General features: G+C 37.2%; 3 protein-coding genes across 8 annotated transcripts; all 3 read left to right on the forward strand.

The window, feature by feature from the left end:
* Positions 1 to 382: 382 nt before the first annotated feature.
* On the forward strand, positions 383 to 7,747 carry LOC112176102 (glycerol-3-phosphate acyltransferase, chloroplastic). The gene is made up of 13 exons (XM_024313924.2): positions 383 to 701; positions 2,113 to 2,210; positions 3,178 to 3,264; positions 3,394 to 3,491; positions 3,854 to 3,911; positions 4,174 to 4,275; positions 4,432 to 4,493; positions 4,592 to 4,702; positions 5,670 to 5,748; positions 6,634 to 6,753; positions 6,821 to 6,934; positions 7,119 to 7,298; positions 7,387 to 7,747. Exons 1-12 carry the CDS (start codon positions 383 to 385, stop codon positions 7,251 to 7,253), a joined length of 1,383 nt encoding a protein of 460 aa, XP_024169692.1. The 3' UTR covers positions 7,254 to 7,298; positions 7,387 to 7,747.
* A 2,200-nt stretch (positions 7,748 to 9,947) lies between these two features.
* On the forward strand, positions 9,948 to 12,887 carry LOC112175071 (putative B3 domain-containing protein Os04g0346900). Its single transcript, XM_024312735.2, has 4 exons — positions 9,948 to 10,520; positions 11,761 to 12,037; positions 12,119 to 12,300; positions 12,400 to 12,887. The coding sequence occupies exons 1-4, from the start codon at positions 10,383 to 10,385 to the stop codon at positions 12,649 to 12,651; spliced, it is 849 nt and encodes a 282-aa protein (XP_024168503.1). The 5' UTR covers positions 9,948 to 10,382; the 3' UTR covers positions 12,652 to 12,887.
* Positions 12,888 to 13,655: 768 nt separating this feature from the next.
* On the forward strand, positions 13,656 to 20,243 carry LOC112180659. Of its 6 annotated transcripts, none has more exons than XR_005804029.1 (6): positions 13,656 to 13,816; positions 13,917 to 14,026; positions 16,219 to 16,838; positions 18,006 to 18,074; positions 19,265 to 19,549; positions 19,670 to 20,226. XR_005804029.1 is itself a non-coding variant. In XM_040512034.1 (6 exons), exons 1-5 carry the CDS (start codon positions 13,739 to 13,741, stop codon positions 18,046 to 18,048), a joined length of 948 nt encoding a protein of 315 aa, XP_040367968.1. In that variant the 5' UTR covers positions 13,657 to 13,738; the 3' UTR covers positions 18,049 to 18,074; positions 19,265 to 19,387. The 6 variants fall into 6 exon arrangements, 3 of the variants coding, with proteins under 3 accessions (XP_040367967.1, XP_040367968.1, XP_024174990.1); XR_005804030.1 differs by having other exon boundaries at positions 19,987 to 20,218; XM_040512034.1 differs by lacking the exon at positions 19,670 to 20,226 and adding an exon at positions 17,255 to 17,351 and having other exon boundaries at positions 13,657 to 13,816; positions 19,265 to 19,387.
* The last annotated feature ends 1,818 nt before the right edge of the window (positions 20,244 to 22,061 follow it).

Consider the following 22,061-nt stretch of genomic DNA (forward strand, 5'->3'; position numbering starts at 1 on the left):
AAGTCGCACACATCCAATCTTATCTGCCATTTTCAAGTAGGACTGTTTCTATTTTCATGACATTGCTTGGGCCTGATCGCTTGGACTCATCCAGCCCAAAGTATACGACACCAAGACCCACCCCTCCACAAGCCCATAGCCACCCTTTAGGAATAAAAAGAGCCCTGATTTCCTCAGCCGCGCCCCTTCACAGTCCGCCACGTGTCCTCACACCTTCCGCTGGTGTCCCTCTCGGCTTTTCCCCCAATCCATCGCCACAGCCATCCCCTATTGGGCGTTCGCGAAGCACGTGACCCACCAAACACCATTCTTCTCCCTCTTGGATCATAGCGCCTTCGAGGTCATTTCCCTTCTCTCTCTCTCTAGCCCTCCTTTTCTGACTATGTATATCCTCTCTTCTGCTACGTTTTCGTCCACCACATTCTTCACGCCTAGGGTTTCTTCTTCTTCATTGCTCTCTTCGTCGTCGTCATTGTCGTCGTCGACTTCGAATTCTAAGCTGCGGCTGGTGCCTCTGAGATCGAGTCCGCGGCGGAGCTCCTCGGCCTGTCCTTGCTCGTTTTACTCGTCCTCGAAGGTCAGAGCTATGGCGGAGATGGTCAAGGACAAGGAGGAGGAGTCGTCTTTGTCGGCGGTTGAGAGCGCGCAGCGCCGGGAGACTAAGCATTCACGCACGTTTCTTAATGTCACCAGTGAAGAAGGTTCGAGCTCTTTGGCTTTTGCTCTCTGTGTGTGTGTGCTTCTGTGTAGAAAATGACTGCAAGATTCGAGTAATTGGATTCTTGATTAGCTTAGTGGAGGCGTTGCTTTTAACTTAATTCTTGATATTCTTGAGTCTTGCTTGCATGCTACTTTCCTTTTGTGAGTGACTTATGAGGAGTGTTCATATAGAAAATTTAGGTTAGGTTGTGTTCGCATTTAATTTCTTTTTGTTTCTACTGAAAGAGGCTATGAACTTATTGAGAATCTGGATTCTCTTTTTCTTACTATTTCCTGCTAAACAAAACACGTAGTCAAGGTGAATTTGCCTTAGTAAGCTGAATACTGGACATGCTAATCAAAAGAATTTTGGTCTTTCGGCTGTTTAACAATGAAAGATTCAAATTTCACTTGATAACCAAATGGAGTTGTGATGAGTTATTCCGCCAATTTGGAGTAAAATGTACTTATTTTGCCAGACTACAATCAATATTTTTATAATTAGTTTTCACTAATGTGCTAAATGATTCTTGAGAGCAGAGGATTTATGCAGTAGGTTTTGGATGGGGATATTCATTTGATGTTAAATGAGTCAGAGCAGAGAATATGTCACCTGATTTGTTATTGATTCATAGGGAATGCAGGCAAAATAGGTTAGCATACATGCTGTTATTTTCTTTTTTCTTAGTGCTGACGTGAAAGTCATTAAGCTATGATAACATAATATTTATCTAAAGAGAACATAAGGACGACGCAAAGACCTCATTTCACTTATTGCCACTCAAATTCGTTCAAAGTTTGAGGTTCAACTACCACACTAATTATGTACATTGGTATCCATATGTGCATATGTGAACGTATATACATAGTACTTATTAATGGACACTACTTTTATCTATGGAACACTCCTAATTTTGAGGTCAAACAATTGTAGGAGGTACCTTGAAAAAGTCTTTTCGTATATAGATGTGTACATATTCTCCACTTATGGTTAACAAGTGAATCACACTTACTGTCCTGCCTGGAAAATGATTTACTGGCCTCATGTAGGAAGGATAGGAGAATGTTCTAACTTCTAAATGAATTCCACTTTCGCATTTCTTGTTTTCCTAGCTTATTTGCATATATTGTTGAATAATACTTCTTGTAAATGTTTTGTTCTATTATTCATTTAAGAGTTATATTGCATGGGAAATCTGTTTAGAAGATGCAGAAGGTATCTGAGTGTAGAGATGAAGTCAGACAGCTACCACAAAACACTTATGATTTGGTTATTATAGTGAAATGAAGTATGCGAATGAAAAATTCTGGTTTCTTTGAAATGCACTCTCCTTTATTTAGCAGCTTTTGTTCAAGTTTTCTGGAATGTTAGTTTTCTACTTTTGTTGACTAGGTTGAAATGTTCATATGCAGAGCTGCTGTCTGCAATCAGGATGGAAACAGAAGCTGGAAGGCTTCCCTCAAATGTTGCTTCAGGAATGGAGGAATTATATCATAATTACAAAAATGCTGTAAACTTCATTCTTATACTCATGCTTTACTCTATGTAGTTGTGTTTCTGAAGCTTTATTTTTGAATTTATCGACCAAATGTTTTTGCTCAATTTGATCTGAAAACAATAATTTATCTAACAACGTATTACTATAACCTTGTTGTTATTCGCATTATAGCCATTTTATATTTTTATGTAAATTTCATTTCTGTCTTAATGATTTTACTTTACTATTTGGTTTGAACTACAACAGTATTTTTTTTTTTTGGCAGTTAATAGGGATGACATTTTGCATTTCACATCTAGAAATGGGATGCTTGTTGGTTTTTATTGCAATATACACACTAAGCTTTGTTATAAGCAGTGATAACAGACTTGTCCAGTTTATAAAATAATAGCAAAAGCCAAGAGTAGCCCATCATTCTCATGTGAATCTCGTAAAATATATTAGTGAACATCTTGTTCTGTTGGATAGTCACAAGACCGGTCAATTAAGTCAGGATACTTCCGAATGCTCTTACTCTGTCACATACTGAATATGGTTGGATTAGTAAACATTCCTAATATACATGCATGGGTTCAAACCTATTAATGAGGGTTCAATGTACTGGATATTATATGCAAAACAAGTTTATGGTTCTCTGTTAAACCCTTCATGTCAGAATTGGTCATCTTTTTTGTCAACTTAGGGTGAAGTAAAATCTTCTAATGTGCTAATAATTCTATCCACCAGTCTCAGCAGTTTGTTTGTACAAAGAGAGAATAGTGCACTAATAAGGTCTTCAAATAAGGACTTGTTTCAATTTTTAGGTCACATGAATGGCTTAGATGCTGTAGATCATTATACTTGAGAAACAAATCCTTTACAGAAAATTCTTATGAAATACTCTTTCTGTGCCTCCCTCCCTCCCTCCCTCTCTCTCTCTCTATATATATATATAATCAACATTATATTTTGTTTCTAATCACATATTATTGTGACTCAGATTCTCCAAAGTGGAAATCCCAAGGCAGATGAAATTGTTCTGTCAAATATGACTGCTGCGTTAGATCGCATATTCTTGGATATAGAGGTAATATTGGACCTCATGTTCATTTTTATACAGCAGTCATTTTTAGATGTATATGCAACACAGATATGGGAAACCAGATTTATCATTTTGATTTCATCTATATGAATATGATATAGCCACATTTTTCAGGACCCATTTGTCTTCTCACCATATCACAAAGCACTGCGAGAGCCTTTTGACTACTACATGTTTGGACAAAATTATATTCGTCCTTTAGTTGATTTCAGGTGACTTGACAGCTTATATCCTTTTTACATCTTTGTCAGTTGCTCCATATGCACGTAGTCTGTTTGTGCTTATGTGAATGCACACACTACACACTTCGTTAGATGTGTCGAAGTTAGACATCAGTTGAAGCCTTTTTTTATATATGTATATTTTTTTTTTATGTAAAATAGATAAATTCTATCTTTAGAAGGTAGTTCGTGTGATTTTGGTCAAAATATTCCTTTACCCCAAGAGCTTTGACTGAGTCGCATTGGTAGGGTTGGTTAAGTGATTAGGTCATAGGTTTTAGTCTCGCCATAAGATATTGCCATTTCCCTTGTTAGCATATAGATGTCCTAAACGTTGATGATTTTTGGTGCAGAAACTCATATGTTGGTAATATATCTGTTTTCTATGACATGGAACAGAAGCTTCGACAGGTACCTAATCTGACCATTCAGTTTGATTATAATGTTTACCATTTATTTTGGGATAATATTCAGGGGTAAGACCTTGATGCTTCTGTGGTATGCAAACATGCAGATGCCATATTATTTTGATGAATTTTGTTATTCTGTAAAGATGATTAACTCATATTCTTATGGTCAGTCATGAGATTATCTCAACTGAAAAGTATTAATTACTGTCCCATGAAGACTAGAAGTAACTCAACTGATGTCATGCGTTTGGATTACTGTTCAGGGTCACAACATTATTTTGATATCAAATCACCAAACTGAAGCAGATCCAGCTGTCATTGCCTTGTTGCTTGAAACAACAAACCCACATCTTGCTGAGAAAATGGTGAATTGATATGATCTTGTTTGTTTGTTTTTTTTTTGTTTTTTTTGTTTTTAAAGTCTAGAATGACAAATTTTCTATTATGTGCACTTTTTTTTAATAACAGCTATTATGAGCGCTTATTAATGCTTATTTAACCAAATTTTAGACTTGGTACAGACCTACATAGCAGGAGATAGAGTTGTGACAGATCCTCTTTGCAAGCCCTTCAGCATCGGAAGGTGCTTGTGAAGTTTTTAAGCATGCTACAAATTAGTTTTGAAGCTCTATTGCTTTTATTGTTAACTGATGAAATCTCCATTGTCATTGCATTTCCCAGGAATCTTATATGTGTTTACTCAAAAAAGCACATGAATGATGTTCCTGAGCTTGCTGAAATGAAAAGAAAAGCAAACACACGGAGTTTGAAGGAAATGGCTTTGCTATTAAGGTACCTCTATATGTTCTGTGTATATGGATTAAAGTAGACTTGAGAATGTCTTACTTTTGGTGTTCCTACAATGTCTTTGGTTAAAAAGCTTTTGTTTTCCTGGACAAACATTAATCTTAGCTTTTTGTATCTCTGCTATTTTTCTCCTAGCTATGTATTCCTTTTATCTGTGAACCCTAGAAAGCATAAACAGTTTCAGAACTAGCCAATTAAAGTGCATCTCATGGTTGTGAAAAGTAGCTAGTAATAAAATGATGACAGAGAAGCTATGCCCCTCTTTTTCTCTGTCATTCTAGTATGCATTGTATATTGGGAAATTAAAGTAAAGGAATTATGATTCTATCAGATGGGGATAGTATCAATGAGAGAAGAAAACTTTTTGTTCACTTCATGCTAGACAGGAAACTTGAGGGTCAGCATTGAAAGTCAAAATGCTGAATGGCCTAGTCACCTATAGGTTCTTCTGGTGGTGAGGTTTCCCAAGCTGTAGGTGATTGCTTTAATTTCCATCAGTGGTAAAGGGAATGATGTACTATCATGGTATCAGTACACTGTGTATATAACAGTAGGGCTTTGGAAGTCAGGTGCAACTGCTATGCGTGTTAGTGACAGAAAAAGTATAATAATGGCCTTCCCATCTAGCATTGGGTTCGCAACTTCTTTAAGTTTCCAGTGATCAATATGTAGAATACAAGGTCGCTTTTTAGAATGCATATAAAAGTATCCCGGATATCTGATGGTGGTTGGGTTAAGAGAGTTGAAGAGCTGTATCCTCTATCGTACATGTGGTCCTGGGTAATACATCTGTTGACTGCCTCAGATGCATCCGTTTGTTTCAGTATTATGGGTTCCTGAAATACATTATGCATTTTTTGAACCTCTTTTAAAACTGTGTTATTAAATGGTTCAAATTTATCTTCCTTTGTTCTCTAAATGCAGCTTTCTAACTGGAAATGTTTGAGTGCAGGGGTGGGTCACAAATTATATGGATTGCACCAAGTGGTGGAAGGGATCGGCCAGATCCTGTAACTGAAGAATGGTTCCCAGTAAGCTCTTTCAACTTTGCATCTATTTGAAGTTGGGAAACAAATTATTTATTTATATGTTCAATTTCATTATTGATACTTACACTTACGTGTACCCATGTATATATATATTCTTCTTTTTTTATTTTTTATTTTGTTACGTGACTTTTGATACAAGTTTTGATTTGGATAGAAGTTTATTTTTCCCTATGATATTTATCTTGGAAGTATCTTCTATAATTTTTACTATATAAGGTTTTAAATTTGTATCTCTATGCTGTAATTGCAGCTGAAGGAAACCTTATGTGTAGGTGTAAAATTTGGAGGAATAATTTGTTTATCAATGGAATTCTCTGGCTGAACATAGATAAAATAATGCCTCAATAATTGTAGAGGCAGCCTAAATAGATTGTACAAATGTACATATTTTGGAGGTACAATCCCATCATTATTTTCTGAAATAACTTGAGGAAATCCTGGAAAACATTGTGCTGAAGAAAACATTAACTCAAGTATTGAGAATTTCAGTTTAGGTGATGGAGGATACAGTTTTGAGTTCATGTTGGCATATGTGACACAATATAATCATTTTCTAAAACTAAAAGAACTTTTGTGATTGGTCTTTGTAATATGTTACATGATGTTTGGGAGGTAGTGGAGAGGCATGTGCTTCAAAGAAGGTAGATAGGCCGATTCTACTTGAATATTTAAAAATAAAAATATAATAGAATAAAAATAAATACCCAGTCCGCAAGCTTCACTTTGTTAATAGTTTTGGTTGCTGATATTCTTTCTTGTTTGTTCATGAAATTTCTTTTTATGTACATAATACACACAAAAAGTGCACCTGTCTGCACATCCTCTCTTCATAATGCAATTGACTTCATCCTAATAAAAATTGGTCAGGCACCTTTTGATGCTTCTGCACTGGACAATCTAAGAAGGCTTGCTGAACATTCTGCTGCTCCAGGGCATATATATCCCTTGGCATTATTGTGTCACAACATCATGCCTCCTCCACGCCAAGTATGTTTTCTCTGATCTGGTCTTCTTGTGATGCTACTTTTCCTCTTCTGATACAATGTTTTCCCAGGTAGAAAAAGAAATTGGGGAGAAGAGAATGATCGCCTTCCATGGTACTGGATTGTCGGTGGCACGTGAAATCTCTTTCTCTGATATCACTGCTTCCTGTGAAAGTCCAGAAGAGGTCGGTTCAATCTACCTTCCTAGTTGATGTGCATTGTTTCGGTTATTTTGCTTCATGTACTTTACATAACGTTGCAAGGACATCTCTTTGCCATTGATCTGAGGATACGCATGTGTTTAGAAGCATTTCATTTCAATTATTTGTTTCTGATATTTCTAAGTAATCGAGCTCTTATCTGTAGCAGGCTAAGGAGGCATACACACAAGCTCTGTATAATGCTGTTACTGAACAGTACAATGTGCTGAAATCTGCTATACACGGCAAACAAGGACTAAAGGCATCTACCCCGAATGTTTCTTTGTCACAAACATGGAATTAGTTCATCTTTCAGCACTATTCCTTATTGCTCAGCTTTTATAGTCAGGTAATTTCTTAGATCCTACTATCTTTCATTGCAAGCTGTTGGTGCTTTTTTTATGTGCAAGTTAATTATGTTTTTTTGAATTCCACAGACTACATTCTTACCGTGCAACTCCTGACCAAAGTTCCACTGGTCCTTAAACAGCACAAGTATGCACTACGCCAAGATCTAATTTTGTAAGTTCACCGTCTATTAGATGGATTCTTTTTGTGGATATATTTAGGCAAGAGCTGAATTCTTAAGAAATCGGAGCTGTCTCAAAATGGTTCAGTTTTCAGGTGTATACTGTACAGATGGAGTCAGTTGTTGACAACAATTGTAAATTGAACTCTAGTTACTTTGTAGTAGACTTGGTTTAAAGCCAATTTCGCAACAGTTCTTTCTCTAGCACCTCTTATATCTTAATGATCGTATTAGTGCCATAGAAGCATCATATTAGCTTCAAAGTTTGGTAGTTTGATGTAGATTTCTTCTTTACCAAGTCTGTCCTGACATTTACTGGATGTATCCGTCGTGTTCCTGATTTTTTTTACTGTTGGTGTCTCATTTGGGTTATTGTTGTCTGATATTATAAAAACCATCGATATATGATTCTGGAAGATTGGATAGCCATTCAGACAAGAAACAAACAAAATGTTTTAGTAGGCTTTTTGAGCTGCTGTATTACGATTTGCTCTCTGAATTTTTTCTAATTTCTATTTTGCCTCATTGGCATCAGTTAGAAAAGATTAAGATTGGTAAGATTTGAGTATAACATAGAAAGAGCTTTGTGTAAAAGGAATGAGATGTGACTTCATTTTATTTAATGTCACTATATTTGATGCCTTGTTACAAACAAAGTTTCATTTACTACTAACAAGTGATATCTTACTCTTTCCCGGTAGAAAATTGTCATATCACTAACACCATGTCACCATAAACCCTCAAGTCAGATGCTGTACCTGTATGAGAGTTCTTACTTCCAAAGGTCACTAATGTGAGACATCTTTTCCTCTCTCGACAGTTGGAGAGAAGTTTTTCAAAACATGTCATGGTCTCTTCTTTTGATTCATGATTGTGTGTGAAGCATGATTGTGTGTGTCATGACATCAGCATGAACAATTTACCCCGTTTTTCAACCAGAAATATCAGTACAATTTGTTAAGTAGAGTATATCTCGCCCCAGAAAGAAGCAGGCAACACTATTCTCCGTCAATTGGGCTGGCATCTCATTTCGAATAAAAAATAAAATGCAGTGAATCATTAATCATTTATCACCCTCGATTGTTTTGTAAGATGAAACAGATCCTAGCCTCCCAAATTATGTACTTCAAGAACATAAAATCTTTTGACTAAAAAAAAAAAAGAAACAAGAACAAAAGATCATAGAATCTTTTTCCCCTTGAGAGACCAGATCGAAATAATTCTTGTCCTAAATTTTTATCACCCGTAAAATCCTTTTTGAAATCCGAAGCTGATCGCTAGCTGACTTCAATGTATCAGCTTTTGATTCTTGCACAACCTTCAACTTTATACACAGAAGAACGTAACTAAAAAAAGCATCTCAATCATTCTCTACTCAAGGATTAAAACTTGAGCTGATTGAGCATCTTTATTCATAGTTTCACAAGTGCCTAACTAGTCAAATAATAAGAAATTATATGAGGAAAAAATTAGAAGAATAACCTTGGTAATCATAAACAATTCAAACGAAAAGATTGAAAACTACCTCTTGGAAAAGATTCTTAAGAGGAGTTTCAATGTAGAGAAGCAATGAGAGAAGGGAGAGAAACGGCCAAGGAGAGAGTGTAGCAAACTAAGGTATTTTAGGCCATCCAATATTCCAATGTAAATAGTAGAAAAGCAAAACGAGTACTTTGGACAATAGTCATCAACTGTATTTTTGTATCGCTCGTTCTGGTGGCACACAACCACTGCCTTGGGGTCTCAATGTCATCACGGCACGTGCCAATGCCCATCCTCTCCTGCATTCAGCACCATGATTCAGGCTGTTAGAAAGCAAAGCACTCTATACAACTAAAGCAAAAGGCTGTGCTTATCCTCAGAACTAAAAGAAAGTACGTAGGACTTAATTGAAGTTGTTCCTTGATAAGCACACCTGAATTAATTGAGTAAAGAGGTGGCATATGGGGCTAAGTCCATGCCTTGAGACTGATACCCGAACCTGCAAAGTATGAACATTTTCTTTTTCAAATACCAGGTATATGCCAAACTATATAAAGAAGAAACAATCTAGACTGCCCCTTTCAAGTTTTTCTTTGACGAATTGACGAATGCAACTGACATTCCTCAAGCAATCTGGACAAGTTTTGACAAATATCACCCTCAAAAGGAATCACATATAAATGAATCAGATGTAGCATGACACCTGATGTTTTTCCTTCCATTTAGGGAAGAAGTTAGCACCTAAGGGCATCTCCAACCCTAGTGTCAAATGATAAAAGAGTTGGAACAAGTGGTCTCTCATCTCATCATTTGTCACCAGTAAACATTTTGTTGTCAATTTTTGTTGCAAAATTGTGAAGTTGATTTAAAAATGAAGAATTGGGTAACCCAAATTGAGTATACATCTGCATCATTCATGGCTGTGGAAAATGGGGGATGAGACTTTCTGAAGCTAAAGGTGAAATCTTTCTTTGAGAAGAAGAACTCAGGGTTTCGGGGTTAAGACTGACTAGTAGTCTGGGTATTCCCTTAAATAAAGTTTGACAGGTTAGACCCTAAGGGTCCTGAGCAAAAGTTTTCACCTGAACTTCCTAAGCTTTCCCGTTAGAAGATGGAAACTTGGGAAGGGAAGGAAAGTTGGGAAGAAAAAGAGAAGAGAAATAAAAAGAGGAATTGTAGACCGTTAGATCTAACAATAGACACGTGCCTTCATCTAGTTGAAAGCTTAAGCTGCTCAGGTAAAAACCTTGCTCAAGAGAGATCCTCTCCTTGCTGCAAGCTTTAAATTTCACTCACTGACAAGAGTAATGACTCTCTTTAAGAAGAGGAGATTTGTTACACCTACACCAGGCCAAAATCATCCTTCAAAGTCTGAACCTTTCAGTTTCCAAAAGAAAAGTTGAACCTTTGAACACAGATCAGATGGCCACAATGTCACGCCCAATGGCTTCTCGGAGCAACAGACTGATGAACAGAGAGGGAAGAGGACATGGCTTTCCAGTGGACTCTCCAAGCTTCTGCTTGAAGATTGTTACTGCAGTGGATCTCCAAGATGGGAAGGTACGTAATTGTGAGCTTGAACCTCTGCCTTTTAACTTTTTCCCATGAGCCATTTAAAGCTTGAAAATCTGGTCCTATTTCTTAGCTTCCTGACCTTAAAAGTTGAAAGTCGATCAGTACATTTTTGCTTCATTTCTCAATTTTTCTCAGATTCTGATCATCATATGGGTATGGTTCGGATTTATTCTTTTGTTTGGCCACTGCTGGTTCAGTTTTGTTTACTAAGAGTAGTTTATGTGCTAGCTGTCTTCTTCACTGTTGTTTCTGTAGAAAGTTATTGCTTCTATTGGTATATGTTGGAAATTGGAATTTGACATGGTACACATATTAATTAATAGGTTGTTCAGAAAAGAACACGTATTAGTAAGTTCAAAGATGAACAACTCGGGTTATGCTAGTTGTCACTGAAGTATCTTGTGGGTGGCGTTGAGCCACTTACTATGTATAAAGTGATCATTTACTTGTAAAATCAGAGGGAATCAAGATTGTTTCATTTTTAATTCTTTTTAATTTTTAGTTTTAGATAACATTCTTTGTCACATTTTTGACCAACTCTTGACAAAAGAAAATGCCTTGCTTATATCTGGACACTTGAAATCTAAGTAGAGAGTTAGTGTAATTTGTTCATTTCTCTGATTGCTGACTGCTTTACCATCTGTTTTGGGGAGTGCTCCAACTCCACCATTTTAGTTTCTAATTCACATAATCATCAATTTCTCACACTTTTTTTTGTTTTGTTTTTGAGAATGATTTTTTCACGCATTAGAATATATCTGAATGGAATCTTTTGTAAATACTGAACATACGGCAAATGTTATAGAAATAGGGGTATACTCAAGCTGGTCCTTCCATATGTTTATTTCCAATGCCATAGTGTAATTGTCAGTTTTAATTAGTCACTGGAAAAAATGCGGTTTTAGTTCATTTCTCATGCCCCATCTAGACCTTTACATATTTTATTCTCTCATTTAGAAGAATGGAGCAATTACATGCTTTTGTTTGCACTCTCGTTTAGTCTTTATTAATTTGCAAGTAGTAGCATTCTATGGGTTTGCAGCTTGATTAAGCTATACGATCAGACATGTTGATCATTAGGTGAACGTCACCATGTTTCATCTTGATTGATTTGCATACCCTTCGTCTTGATCATTGAATGATGATCATTGTGTACATTGATGTTCCTGAATGCTACATAATTGCATGCATGTATCAATTATGGGAAGCTGTATATGAATTTCAGGAACTTCCAGAGCTAGCTGTGACGAAGTATGGGAATTGTATGGCAGACTCCATATTCCTCAAGGTTCCCAATTGCGGAACATCATGGCCAGTAGAACTGAAAAAAACGATTCGTGGTAGCCGAATCTGGTTACAAAAAGGATGGGAACGATTCACAGACTTTTACTCCATAGACCAAGATTACTTCATAGTGTTGAGCTATGAAGGCGAACATTCTTATTTCCAAGTACACATTTTCAACTGCAGCAATATGGAAATAGGGTACCCAATTTGTGGAGGTACGTATTAAAATTTGGTTATGTTTGTGCAAGTCAGTAACCGATGCATGCTTCATGGTATTAATCATGGGAATCAAACAGGAGCTGGTGGATGCATGTCTACACCCAATTCAAAAGGTACCTCCTTTCCCTCTGCATCATCTGCTGGCAGAGACCAAAACAATGACAACCAACGTGACTTTTATGGAGCTAACAATTTCAAATTCGGGGACAAGCCTAGTTTTCGGGTCACAATGACTGAAAAATACTTATCATCTCTCTTGGTAAGCTTCTCTCAAGAGAGCCAGTTTAAAAATGAGAGAAATCAACGTGTTGGATACACTGGATAATGTGTTTACTATTACCTTTTCTCATGTTTGCAGAGAGTACCTTTGGATTTCACCATCAAACATTTGTGTGAAATAGGGTCTCATTCTACTGTGACCTTACAGACTTCAGGTGAGAGAACATGGACTGTTCAGTGTGCTGTCAGCAAATGTGGGAAAAATGCAAGATTCAATCGTGCTAGTTGGAGAGGATTTGTGAAGGGCAATCAATTGGAAGCAGGTGATGATTGTCTGTTTGAGTTGACAGGCGAACGTATGCTCAAAGTCAACATAGCCCGAGCTAAATGAAGGCGATTGATACCTGAATCTGTACCAAAACTACATTGGTAGCCTATGACTAGTTGATATTATATTCATCTTTATGTGAAGGAGTTGATGTTTCCAGCTTTTGTGAAGTTAATGTTGTTTCCAACCTTATGCGAAGATGACCTCTCTTAACACTACTATCTATAATTGCTAGTGTCGGATTGATGATGTTGAATTAATGTCTGAGTTCTTGTTTCCTTCTCAAGTTGGTAATGTTGTTGAATGGACTCATTTCTCCTCAAGATTTATGGTCCTGGCCTCTCCAACTTCAAACCCTATTAAGCAGCTCAAGAACACTCATAATTAGCTAGCAAATTCTACCCGGTATATCATGTTGAACATGCATGTTGAATGAACAGCAAAGTTGATTTCATTGATATGAATAGAGTTGCACCCTTTAAACCTAGAATACAGCTCCCATTTTAAATAAGAGGGCTAAATGTAACTTATTTAATACAATATAAACAGTTGTTTGTTTTCATAGTCAGTGAAATACGATACGTGTATATAAACCACATCAAGGTGACAATTGATTTAACCTATGACCTTCTATACCCGAAACATATGCGAAACTTGAGAGGTAGCAAGTGATGAGGTTGTGTAACTTGAAAGATAGCAAGTGATCGATGAGCATGTAATTGTTCGTTTACGATGGATAAATGTGCATGCATGATGCGTGGATTCACCACTTGGTGTTAACTTGTTAGAAACGGTTGGTCATATATCCAAGTGTCCTCTTCTTCATTATATATATTCGTGTCTCTATATATATGATGAAATTTCTTCTGTGCATTTTCACCATTTTGGGTCGGTCGGGAGTCAGGAGAGTAAAACAACACTAGGAAAACTAGGATAGAAGAGAGAGAGAGAGATTGTAGAACATTGGATTTTGATGTTGCCACGTGTCTTCATCTAATGCTTGTTTGATGTTCTAGGGTTATTTCTGTCCATGCTTTTAATTCTGTGAAGCAAAGGCCAATAAAAGAGAGAGAAGAAAAGGGAGAGAGGGGTTTAGAAAGGAGGGAGGGGGAGGCAATCAAGAGGGTTTTAGAGAGAGTGAGAGTGAAAAATGGGGAAGAAAGAAGGAGACTTGTGGGACGATTCGGCTCTCATCAATGCTTTCGACAACGCCATGACTACCTACAAGGTAAAAGCTTCAATTGAGTTATCCTAGTCGACTATTTCAATTTTGGAGCAGAGCAGCATCTGTTCTGTTTAGTTGATTGGTTTCTGTCCTCAATTTTCAGAAAATGCATAGCAAGAAACCCACTCAAGGTCCAACCCAGGAACACAAACTTGTGAGCAGTCCTGAAGAACAAGTCATTGTTGAGGCTGGTGAAACCCAGGAGGCTAAAAGGTGACCCCTCATTGTTTTCTGAATTTTCATGACCCTTTATAGATTTGTTCTTGTACCTTTTGTTTTGGGTATTTCTGTGGCGCTTTTTTTCTTTTTTCAAAAGAGCCGAAAACATAAACAAAGGTGTTGTAGTTGTGCTGCTTATGGTTTTGAGCTTTTGGGGGCGTTCTATAATATTTAATAGATTCTGTTAGTGTTTCAGAGAGCTTTTGTGTCTGTAGGCTTGATTTATTGATTCAGATATTGAAGATTGTGCTTTCTAGGTTGTATAAGTAATCAAGAGATGGAAACCACTGATAAAACTAGTGTGTGATTGGAACTTCGGACCTTACAGGTTCAATCATAGAAGCCTAGAATGTAGAGGTGCTTACGGGTCATGTGGGATCGGGTTCATCGGGCTAACTTTTCTCACCAAGAGCCAACCTCATGCAACAAATAGGACTTGGATCCTCTGCTATAAATTTAGTTGCTAGGATTTGCTTGGGTTTTCACCTAGAACTGCCACGTCATCACAAAAGGATCCAACACGGTTATATATTGAAAAGTTGTAGAAAAGCTTAAAATCTACATGAAGCAACAGATAAGATCTCCCCTCTCCTTCTTCAACTACTCCACACTATCTACTTCTTGAAGATGTCTGATATGGATATAAACCTGGCACAGCAAGTTCAGCAGTTGCTTTAGACTACACATTTTCGATCCATATTTGTTATAAGTAACCTCCAAAATTATTTTGTTCGGATCTGGATCTTCTGATAGTAATTTGTTAAAAAAAAAATAATAATAATGCAGTGGTTGTTTGTGAATCTCGTCGTCCTATCGGTCTTGACTGGCTGTTCTTCTTTGCTGACAATGGAACCCTGATCACCTTTATCCTTTCCTCTGATTAAAGCCCAGACAAAATTGAAAACTAACAACACCAAAAATAAAAAATGGCTCCTATACTAACTGAATGATCAAAATATTGGCTCTCAGTGTCATCAATTTGAAGATGACCTGTTGTTAGAGAAGGAAAGATGATCTTTTGCAGATCAGCAGGACTATTTGTTATGGAGAAGAGAGAGAAGAAGGGAGACTGATTTGCTACGTGTTTACAAAAGTTGAGTTTCGCAATTGTTTTATTTCTAACCATTTGGTGATGGAGTAATGAGTGGCAGTCCCAGACTTAAATCCAAGCAGATCCTAGCAACTTGAATTATAGTAGATGATCCAAGTCCCAACATATATCTTAGGTTGAATCAGTAAGGTGAATGGGATGCTTTCTTTCTAAATGAAGAACCCGTGCTTCTGAAGTTTTCATTGTAGCGTAGGAGTCATGAAGCATAGAAAGAATAAATATCTACTTAACCCGAGCCTGAGAGCTAGCAAAACCTCCTTTCACCTCTACTCCCATCGTTTTGAGTCCATCCGTGAATTGCTAATATGTTTCCTACATCTATATCGTCAGAAGTTAAAGACCGCCTTATCTTATCTTGAACAATCTGAACTGCGCAAAAAAAAATACGGAAGCTAGGTAAAGGTTGAAGGTGAAGCCATGTAGGTCTAAGCATTTAAGGTGCCAAATTTAGATGAGGAACTGCTGTGGTTAATTGTTTCTCAAGGCTTACTTTCCTCATTCCTTTAAAATCCTGGGGTGATTTATTTTTATAATTATTTATAAGTAATGTTGCAAGAATGTGGTCACATCCTGTTGTTTGGACAGAGTATTTGCTATTATTCGTCTTTATGTTGTGTTTTCTCTTGGTGGTTTTATGTATGCGAATGCGACTGATTACAGCTGTTAATACTTTTACTTTTGTTGGGGTTATGTCTCTAAAGCAGTTCTAGTAAGATTTATAATAACCTTTCACTAAAATACCCTAGATGGGATAGCAGCCATACGGAGCAAATTTAATTTGCTCTTCTATTAGCTGTAGGCATAAAGGACTTTGATTAACAAAAGAAGGCTCAAACTGAGCTCTTCCAGCATGTCATTCAAAGACTAAAGCATACTGAAAAATAATTATAGATAGTTAATATATACGACAGCGTCCACCGGCAATGAATGGCTGAAATTGGCTAAAAATCATTTCTAACAAGGCATGAAACCTTAAAGTGTTAAATAATAGTTATTAAAGGTTATGATGCTGTATTGCTTGTATATCTTTGAATATATAACATACTAATTTTGCTACCTCTTCTTGTGCTTTAAGAATACAAGGGGATGCAGATGACCCGACAAAAGATGAGAAGACTACTATGGAAATGGGAGAGACCAGTAATCTTTCAGAAGCTAAAGAAAATCATTGTTTAGATTCATATGTACCTGACCCCTATTCACAAGATGCTCAGGACATGCAAAACAACTATTCATATTCAGAAGGTGGAGAAGATTATACAAATTTACTCAACCAGTATTATGAGATTGAGGAGAAAAGACAGAAGATTCTAGAGAAACTTCATCAATTTGGTGGTGGGAATTACCAGTATTCTGGCGAAGGTTCAGGTTCAGGTTCTGGTGTACAGTGGGGTACTGTTTCTAGTTACGAACAAAATGCAGTCCCTGCTAGCCAACCTTCTGATCCAGCTGTTGTGGGTTCATGTTGCCCGTACATGTGTCCGTGCTTGATGACTGCATGCACTGCATTTCCTGCTTGTCCATTGGATTCGACATGTGCTGGTATAACTTGTACGGAAGCTTGTTTGGCAACAAGTAATGGGAAACCATTATCTCTTGAAGATAGAAAAATTGTCAAGACAGCATTTGGGACTGCAGAAAGAGCATTATCATCCATGAAAACAAATATTACTGTTGATTCTAGTAAAAGTGAAGGTAAGAATTCCTACTGAACTAGGCACATCTTTATGGCACATGTGTTCTTTAATTGATCAGCACAATTTGACACATGTTCTTTGTTAAATCTGTTTTTACTTCCCTTGTATAGTGTAATCATGTTGCTAATGTTTTTTTTACTTTCTGCTGTTAACACACACATAACTATATATCCAAAGGCTTTAGCTTTACTGATTGATCATGATCTAAAATCAAGGACACAGATATATTGTTCATTGCTCTCATCTTATCACTAGACAACTTGTTTCATGTCATGTTTTGGTCCCTTACTTTCCTTGCCTGAAGCATGGTTTGTGTTGGCGATATAAATTGATATTGTTTTGAATTAAGTGATAAGAGTATTCTGTCTGATTCTATCATCTATTCCCCCCCCTCCTCTCCAAATAAAAATACAGAGAAAGATGAATCAGAAATGGCTGAAACTACTGGCTCAGAGACAGATATCAGTGTGGTACTGAATGCATGGTATTCCACAGGTTTCTACACTGGCAAGTATGTAATCATTTCCTTACTAAATGATTTCAATCAAATGACTTGTTTCTTCATGCGATTAGCTGTATTGTAATCGCATCATATTCCTTTCTTAACTACACCGGTCATCAATCTCTCATTATCTGGGGTGTTGTACTGGAAGATGTCTTAATTTGCATTACTATTTGCATTTCATATCGTACCTGAGCTCTTGAACTACAATGCTATATGCTTGGAATTTCTGTGAGACCTGCGAATAAATATTCAATTTTCTGTGTATCCATGAGAGGGTTTTGCACTGGCCATATAGAGCCAGGAATGTGATTGGCAATTGGGCTCTCAGACTCATTTGATTCTGCATTGTGAGTGTATGTGGCGCTTGGGCTATTAAATACTTTTATGTGAAAGCACTAGAAACATATGAGTTGTTAAATTGGTTGATTGCTGGGTTTGGTTCCTTTACACATCTTTTATGACACTGGCTGTAAATTTATCGATTTCACGTCACTACACAACAAGACTGCTGTGCATCTAAATGTTTGTTGCTTTGTATATTATATGTCCCTCTCAAACAATATGGCCTTGCTTAACTTTTTCTTTGGTGATCCTTGGATTGTTTTTTATAGTTCAAATATTTATGAGTATTCCACTGTTTGACTGAGCTTTCTGATATAGGTATCTTGTGGAGCAATCCATTGCAAAGAAGCGACAAAGTTAAACATTCTCTCGCAACATCAAGCTGTGGTATACAATATTTTTACTTATGAGTTACGACACAGTATCTGCAGTTAAATCAAATATCTGTTTACTCTTAGCAATTTTAACTAGTTGTAATTGTTAAATGTAGTATCATTTTGACCCACAGCTGTATCAAAGCCACTCTTTCTGTTCCTTGAGTTACTCTCCCTCTTTTTTTATCCCAATTTCTATTTCAAAAGCGAGACAAACAATTGCCTGTGTTCCCTGAAGCGCTGGGGAAGTCATCATTTTTTAAGTAATGACATTCTTGCATTTTTAGCAGGAGTGCTTCTATTCATACCTCCACATTTGGTATATGGACCTCTCTAAATTTTTGTAAACTTTTTGCCCCATTTTGTCCCCGCAGAGAACAGAAGATTAAAAAAAAAAAAAAAACAAAAAAAGAGAAAAGGAAAAAACTGGAACCAAGCCCGTAGTGTTCCTTCTTCTTCCTCGCTCTCTCTTTTTGGTTGATGGGTTATTTGGCTAATTAATTTTGGTGGGTGTGGAGATTTCAAGGATAGGATTTTGGTCTTAGTTCTGCGAATATAAGATTTCAAGTTCTGCCATAAATGTTGATTTGTAACCTTGCTTGATTTAATTCTATGCTGTCATTTAACTTGTGTTTTGATTTGATATTTCTATCGTCATCTAGTTTATTAGCTAGGTTTTATACCATATTCTGGTATGTTGTTTTAACAATTGCAATACTATACATTATTCAAGTCTGCAAATCTTGGAAACACTTGCCATAGTTAATTAACTACTACCTTCCCAAGTTCCCATCAATCACAATAGAGACAGAATGAGAGAGAGAGAAGAAACAAAGAGATCGAGAAAAAGTAAGGAGGAACAATGAGAGACAGCACTTGCCATAGTTAATTAACTACTACCTTCCCAAGTTCCCATCAATCACAATAGAGACAGAATGAGAGAGAGAGAAGAAACAAAGAGATCGAGAAAAAGTAAGGAGGAACAATGAGAGACAGAGAGAGGAGAAGAAGATAGAGAGTCGAGCAGGTTGTGGTGCTTTTTATATTTCAGTTTTATACAAGGGCAAAATGGAATATAAATTTTTACAAAAATTTAGGGAGGTTTATATACTAAATGTGGATGTATGAATAGAAGCACTCTTTTAGCAGGATGTATGATACTGAGGGCACTGACAAAAATATCTTGTTATGAATGAACATCAGGCAAGTTATTACCCACCATTAATCACCCTTCAACAATTAAGAAGAGGTTTCTTGCGATTATATCAACCAGCCATCGAGCAGCTTTAGACAACCAACGACAGCTACGAGTTTGCACCCGCTGCCTTTGCTAAGGAGGAGAGAAATAACTTCTTGCCACCCTGAATATGATTGTAATTCTCTCTTATGGCAATGGGACAGGTTCATAAGCGCCTACAATATCTTATGGCAGCTAAAGCAAGCGACTTGGGTATTCAGATCGATTCAAGAAATTGCGGGTACCTGAAGGTATTAATTTAGAAAAAATCATGTTTTATCTATAGGTCTGAAGGCTTGATGTTTCTTTATGATAACCATTCTATCGTGATATTTTTTTTTATCACATTAGTAACTTATCATTACATTTAGGAACACTAGGCCATATTCAGAGTGCATGAAATGCCAATCAGTTCTAAGGAAGATTCCACCATAGGCCAAGCTTCTTGCAACTTTGTTCCTTGATTTTGGTGGAAGTAGTTAGTGTAAGAGGTCATTACAAAGTAGCCATTATGCGAGTTGGTTTCTGAAAGTGTGATGGTTCGCTCTATCTCATTCAGTGTACATGAAACGCCATACCTTTCTACAAACAAATTCATCTTGACAAAATAGTCGTTTATCTGTGAATCTTGGATTTTTTTCGGGAATGGTATGAATAATGATATCTCGGTTCGATGATCAATGGCCAGACTCGTCCATGTTTGGCTCTGACGGCAAATCAACAGCAGCATCATTTGACGAAAAAGCGCGATTCTACTCCGGCGTGGTTGTCTTGGGTTTTTTCTTAGGATGATTATGCTGCTCCTTGTCCTCCATTGGAGTACCGGCTTCAGCTTGTTTTATTTTGTTCATTGGATTTGGATAGAGTTTCTTTTGATATAAATGGAGGAGGAGGAATGCCACAACTAGTGGTCTAAAATTATGTGTTGTTTTATTATTCTACTTGTGGAGTTAGAAAACTCAATTAGAAAAAAGCTTAGCTATGAAAATAATCAGCTTTGAAAAAACTCAACTAAGTGTTTGATTAACCGTATTATAAAAAATTATATTTTAACAAAAAGTAGTGTAAGGTGTTTGATAGATTTCACGCAAAATTATTTTAACATAGTACAATGACCGAAATGGATATAGTGTTTTTCAATTGACTTTGGACAAAATATTTAACAATTTGCAGATCCATTAGGAAATCTTTCGTTTGCTTTTGCCAGAAAAAAAGAAAAAGAAAAAAAAGGAAGATCAATTTCTTTCTGTTCAATCCAATATCAAAACTTCTATGGATTATATCACTTTTCTGTTCTTTTCACTGGTAGCTTTACTTTGACGATATTAGACCTGCTTTTCTTCTTTCCAAAACCAATAATTCCTCATTGGACTCCTCACCAATGGCAGAAACATGAGCAACCCGACTAGACCCCAAAACAACAATAGATAGTCTCATCGCAAAACCCAAATTGAAGAATTGAAATGGAGTTATCAAAATTATAACAATCATACAATCAAGAGCAGACTCAAACTAAGAACTAAGAAGTCAAGAAATTGTTTTAAAAACAAACGTGAAACAAGAAAAATTGGGAAATTAAGAAATTAAGAAATGGGAAATTCATCCAAACAGTGTCTGAACTTTTCCAGACTATTAATTTTTGTACCTAAACTTTGAAAAATGTCACAATGGTACCTGAAGTTTTGGCCCCGACCCAATTTCCATACTTGGAAACAGTAAAATCGTCTACGATGTTAAATATTGAAAGATATTTTCGTCATTTTACTATTCATCTTCTCTAAAATCGACGGGCCACCACTCGTCTCCATCCTCTTCTTCTCCTCCACCGAAACCATCACCAACACCTCTCTTATCTATCGACGGCGCGTCCCCATTGATCAACCCACAGCGCCAAATCACTTCCTTCTTCTCCAACTCCCGTCCCTAAATCTAATCCCAGCCCGGGTTCCAGCCCTAGCTCCACCATGCCTTCGCCTCTCCAATCCAAGCCCAATCTCAATCCCAAGAAATTGTTGTACGGCCAAGAGGTCGTCGGCAAGAGGATTAAGGTGTAATGGGCGAGTGATAAGGTCTGGTACGAAGGCTCTGTCAAGTTGTTCAATAAGGAGAGTGGCAAGCATTTACTTCAGTACGATGGTGACGAAGAGACTTTGGATTTGGCCATCGAGAAAATCGAATTGCTTCAACAGACAGTCCAGACCTTTAAGCGCTTGCAGCGAGGTCCTTTGCCCACTCCCGAGGCTCCGGTGGCGGAGGAGGACTAGGAAGACAGTAATGATGATGATGATGATGATTCCGGGGATGAGGATTGGGGAAAGAGTATGGAAAGGATGGTGGTTGAGCCAGAGGAGGAAGACGAGGTTATGGAATTGGAGGATGAGCATGATGATGAGGAAGTGCCCAAGTTCAAAGGAAGGCGCGGCGGTTCCGGTGGTAAACTGAAGTTGAGCGGTGGAGGGAATTTGGGCGCTGCCTAGGAGCAATATGAAGTTCTGAACATCTTCTTCTCTATTCATGACGATAAGATTCCATATTCTATTACAAAATTTCAATCAAATTGGCAGGAATATTCGCACCCACCTCGTCGGAATTAGACCCACCTCGCAGTCGGTTAATGGGTTCTCTCCAGAACCAGTGAGACAACCATAATGGGGGAAGAAGAGCAAAGCAGCAATCAAGGCTAAGAACCAGACCAACCCTTCATAAGCCTCTCGGAAATCTACAACGCCGGTGTGCTGAGTCACCGCTTCACCATCGTGGTCT

Source organism: Rosa chinensis, chromosome 7, assembly GCF_002994745.2.
Source record: "Rosa chinensis cultivar Old Blush chromosome 7, RchiOBHm-V2, whole genome shotgun sequence".
Lineage (NCBI taxonomy): Eukaryota > Viridiplantae > Streptophyta > Magnoliopsida > Rosales > Rosaceae > Rosa > Rosa chinensis.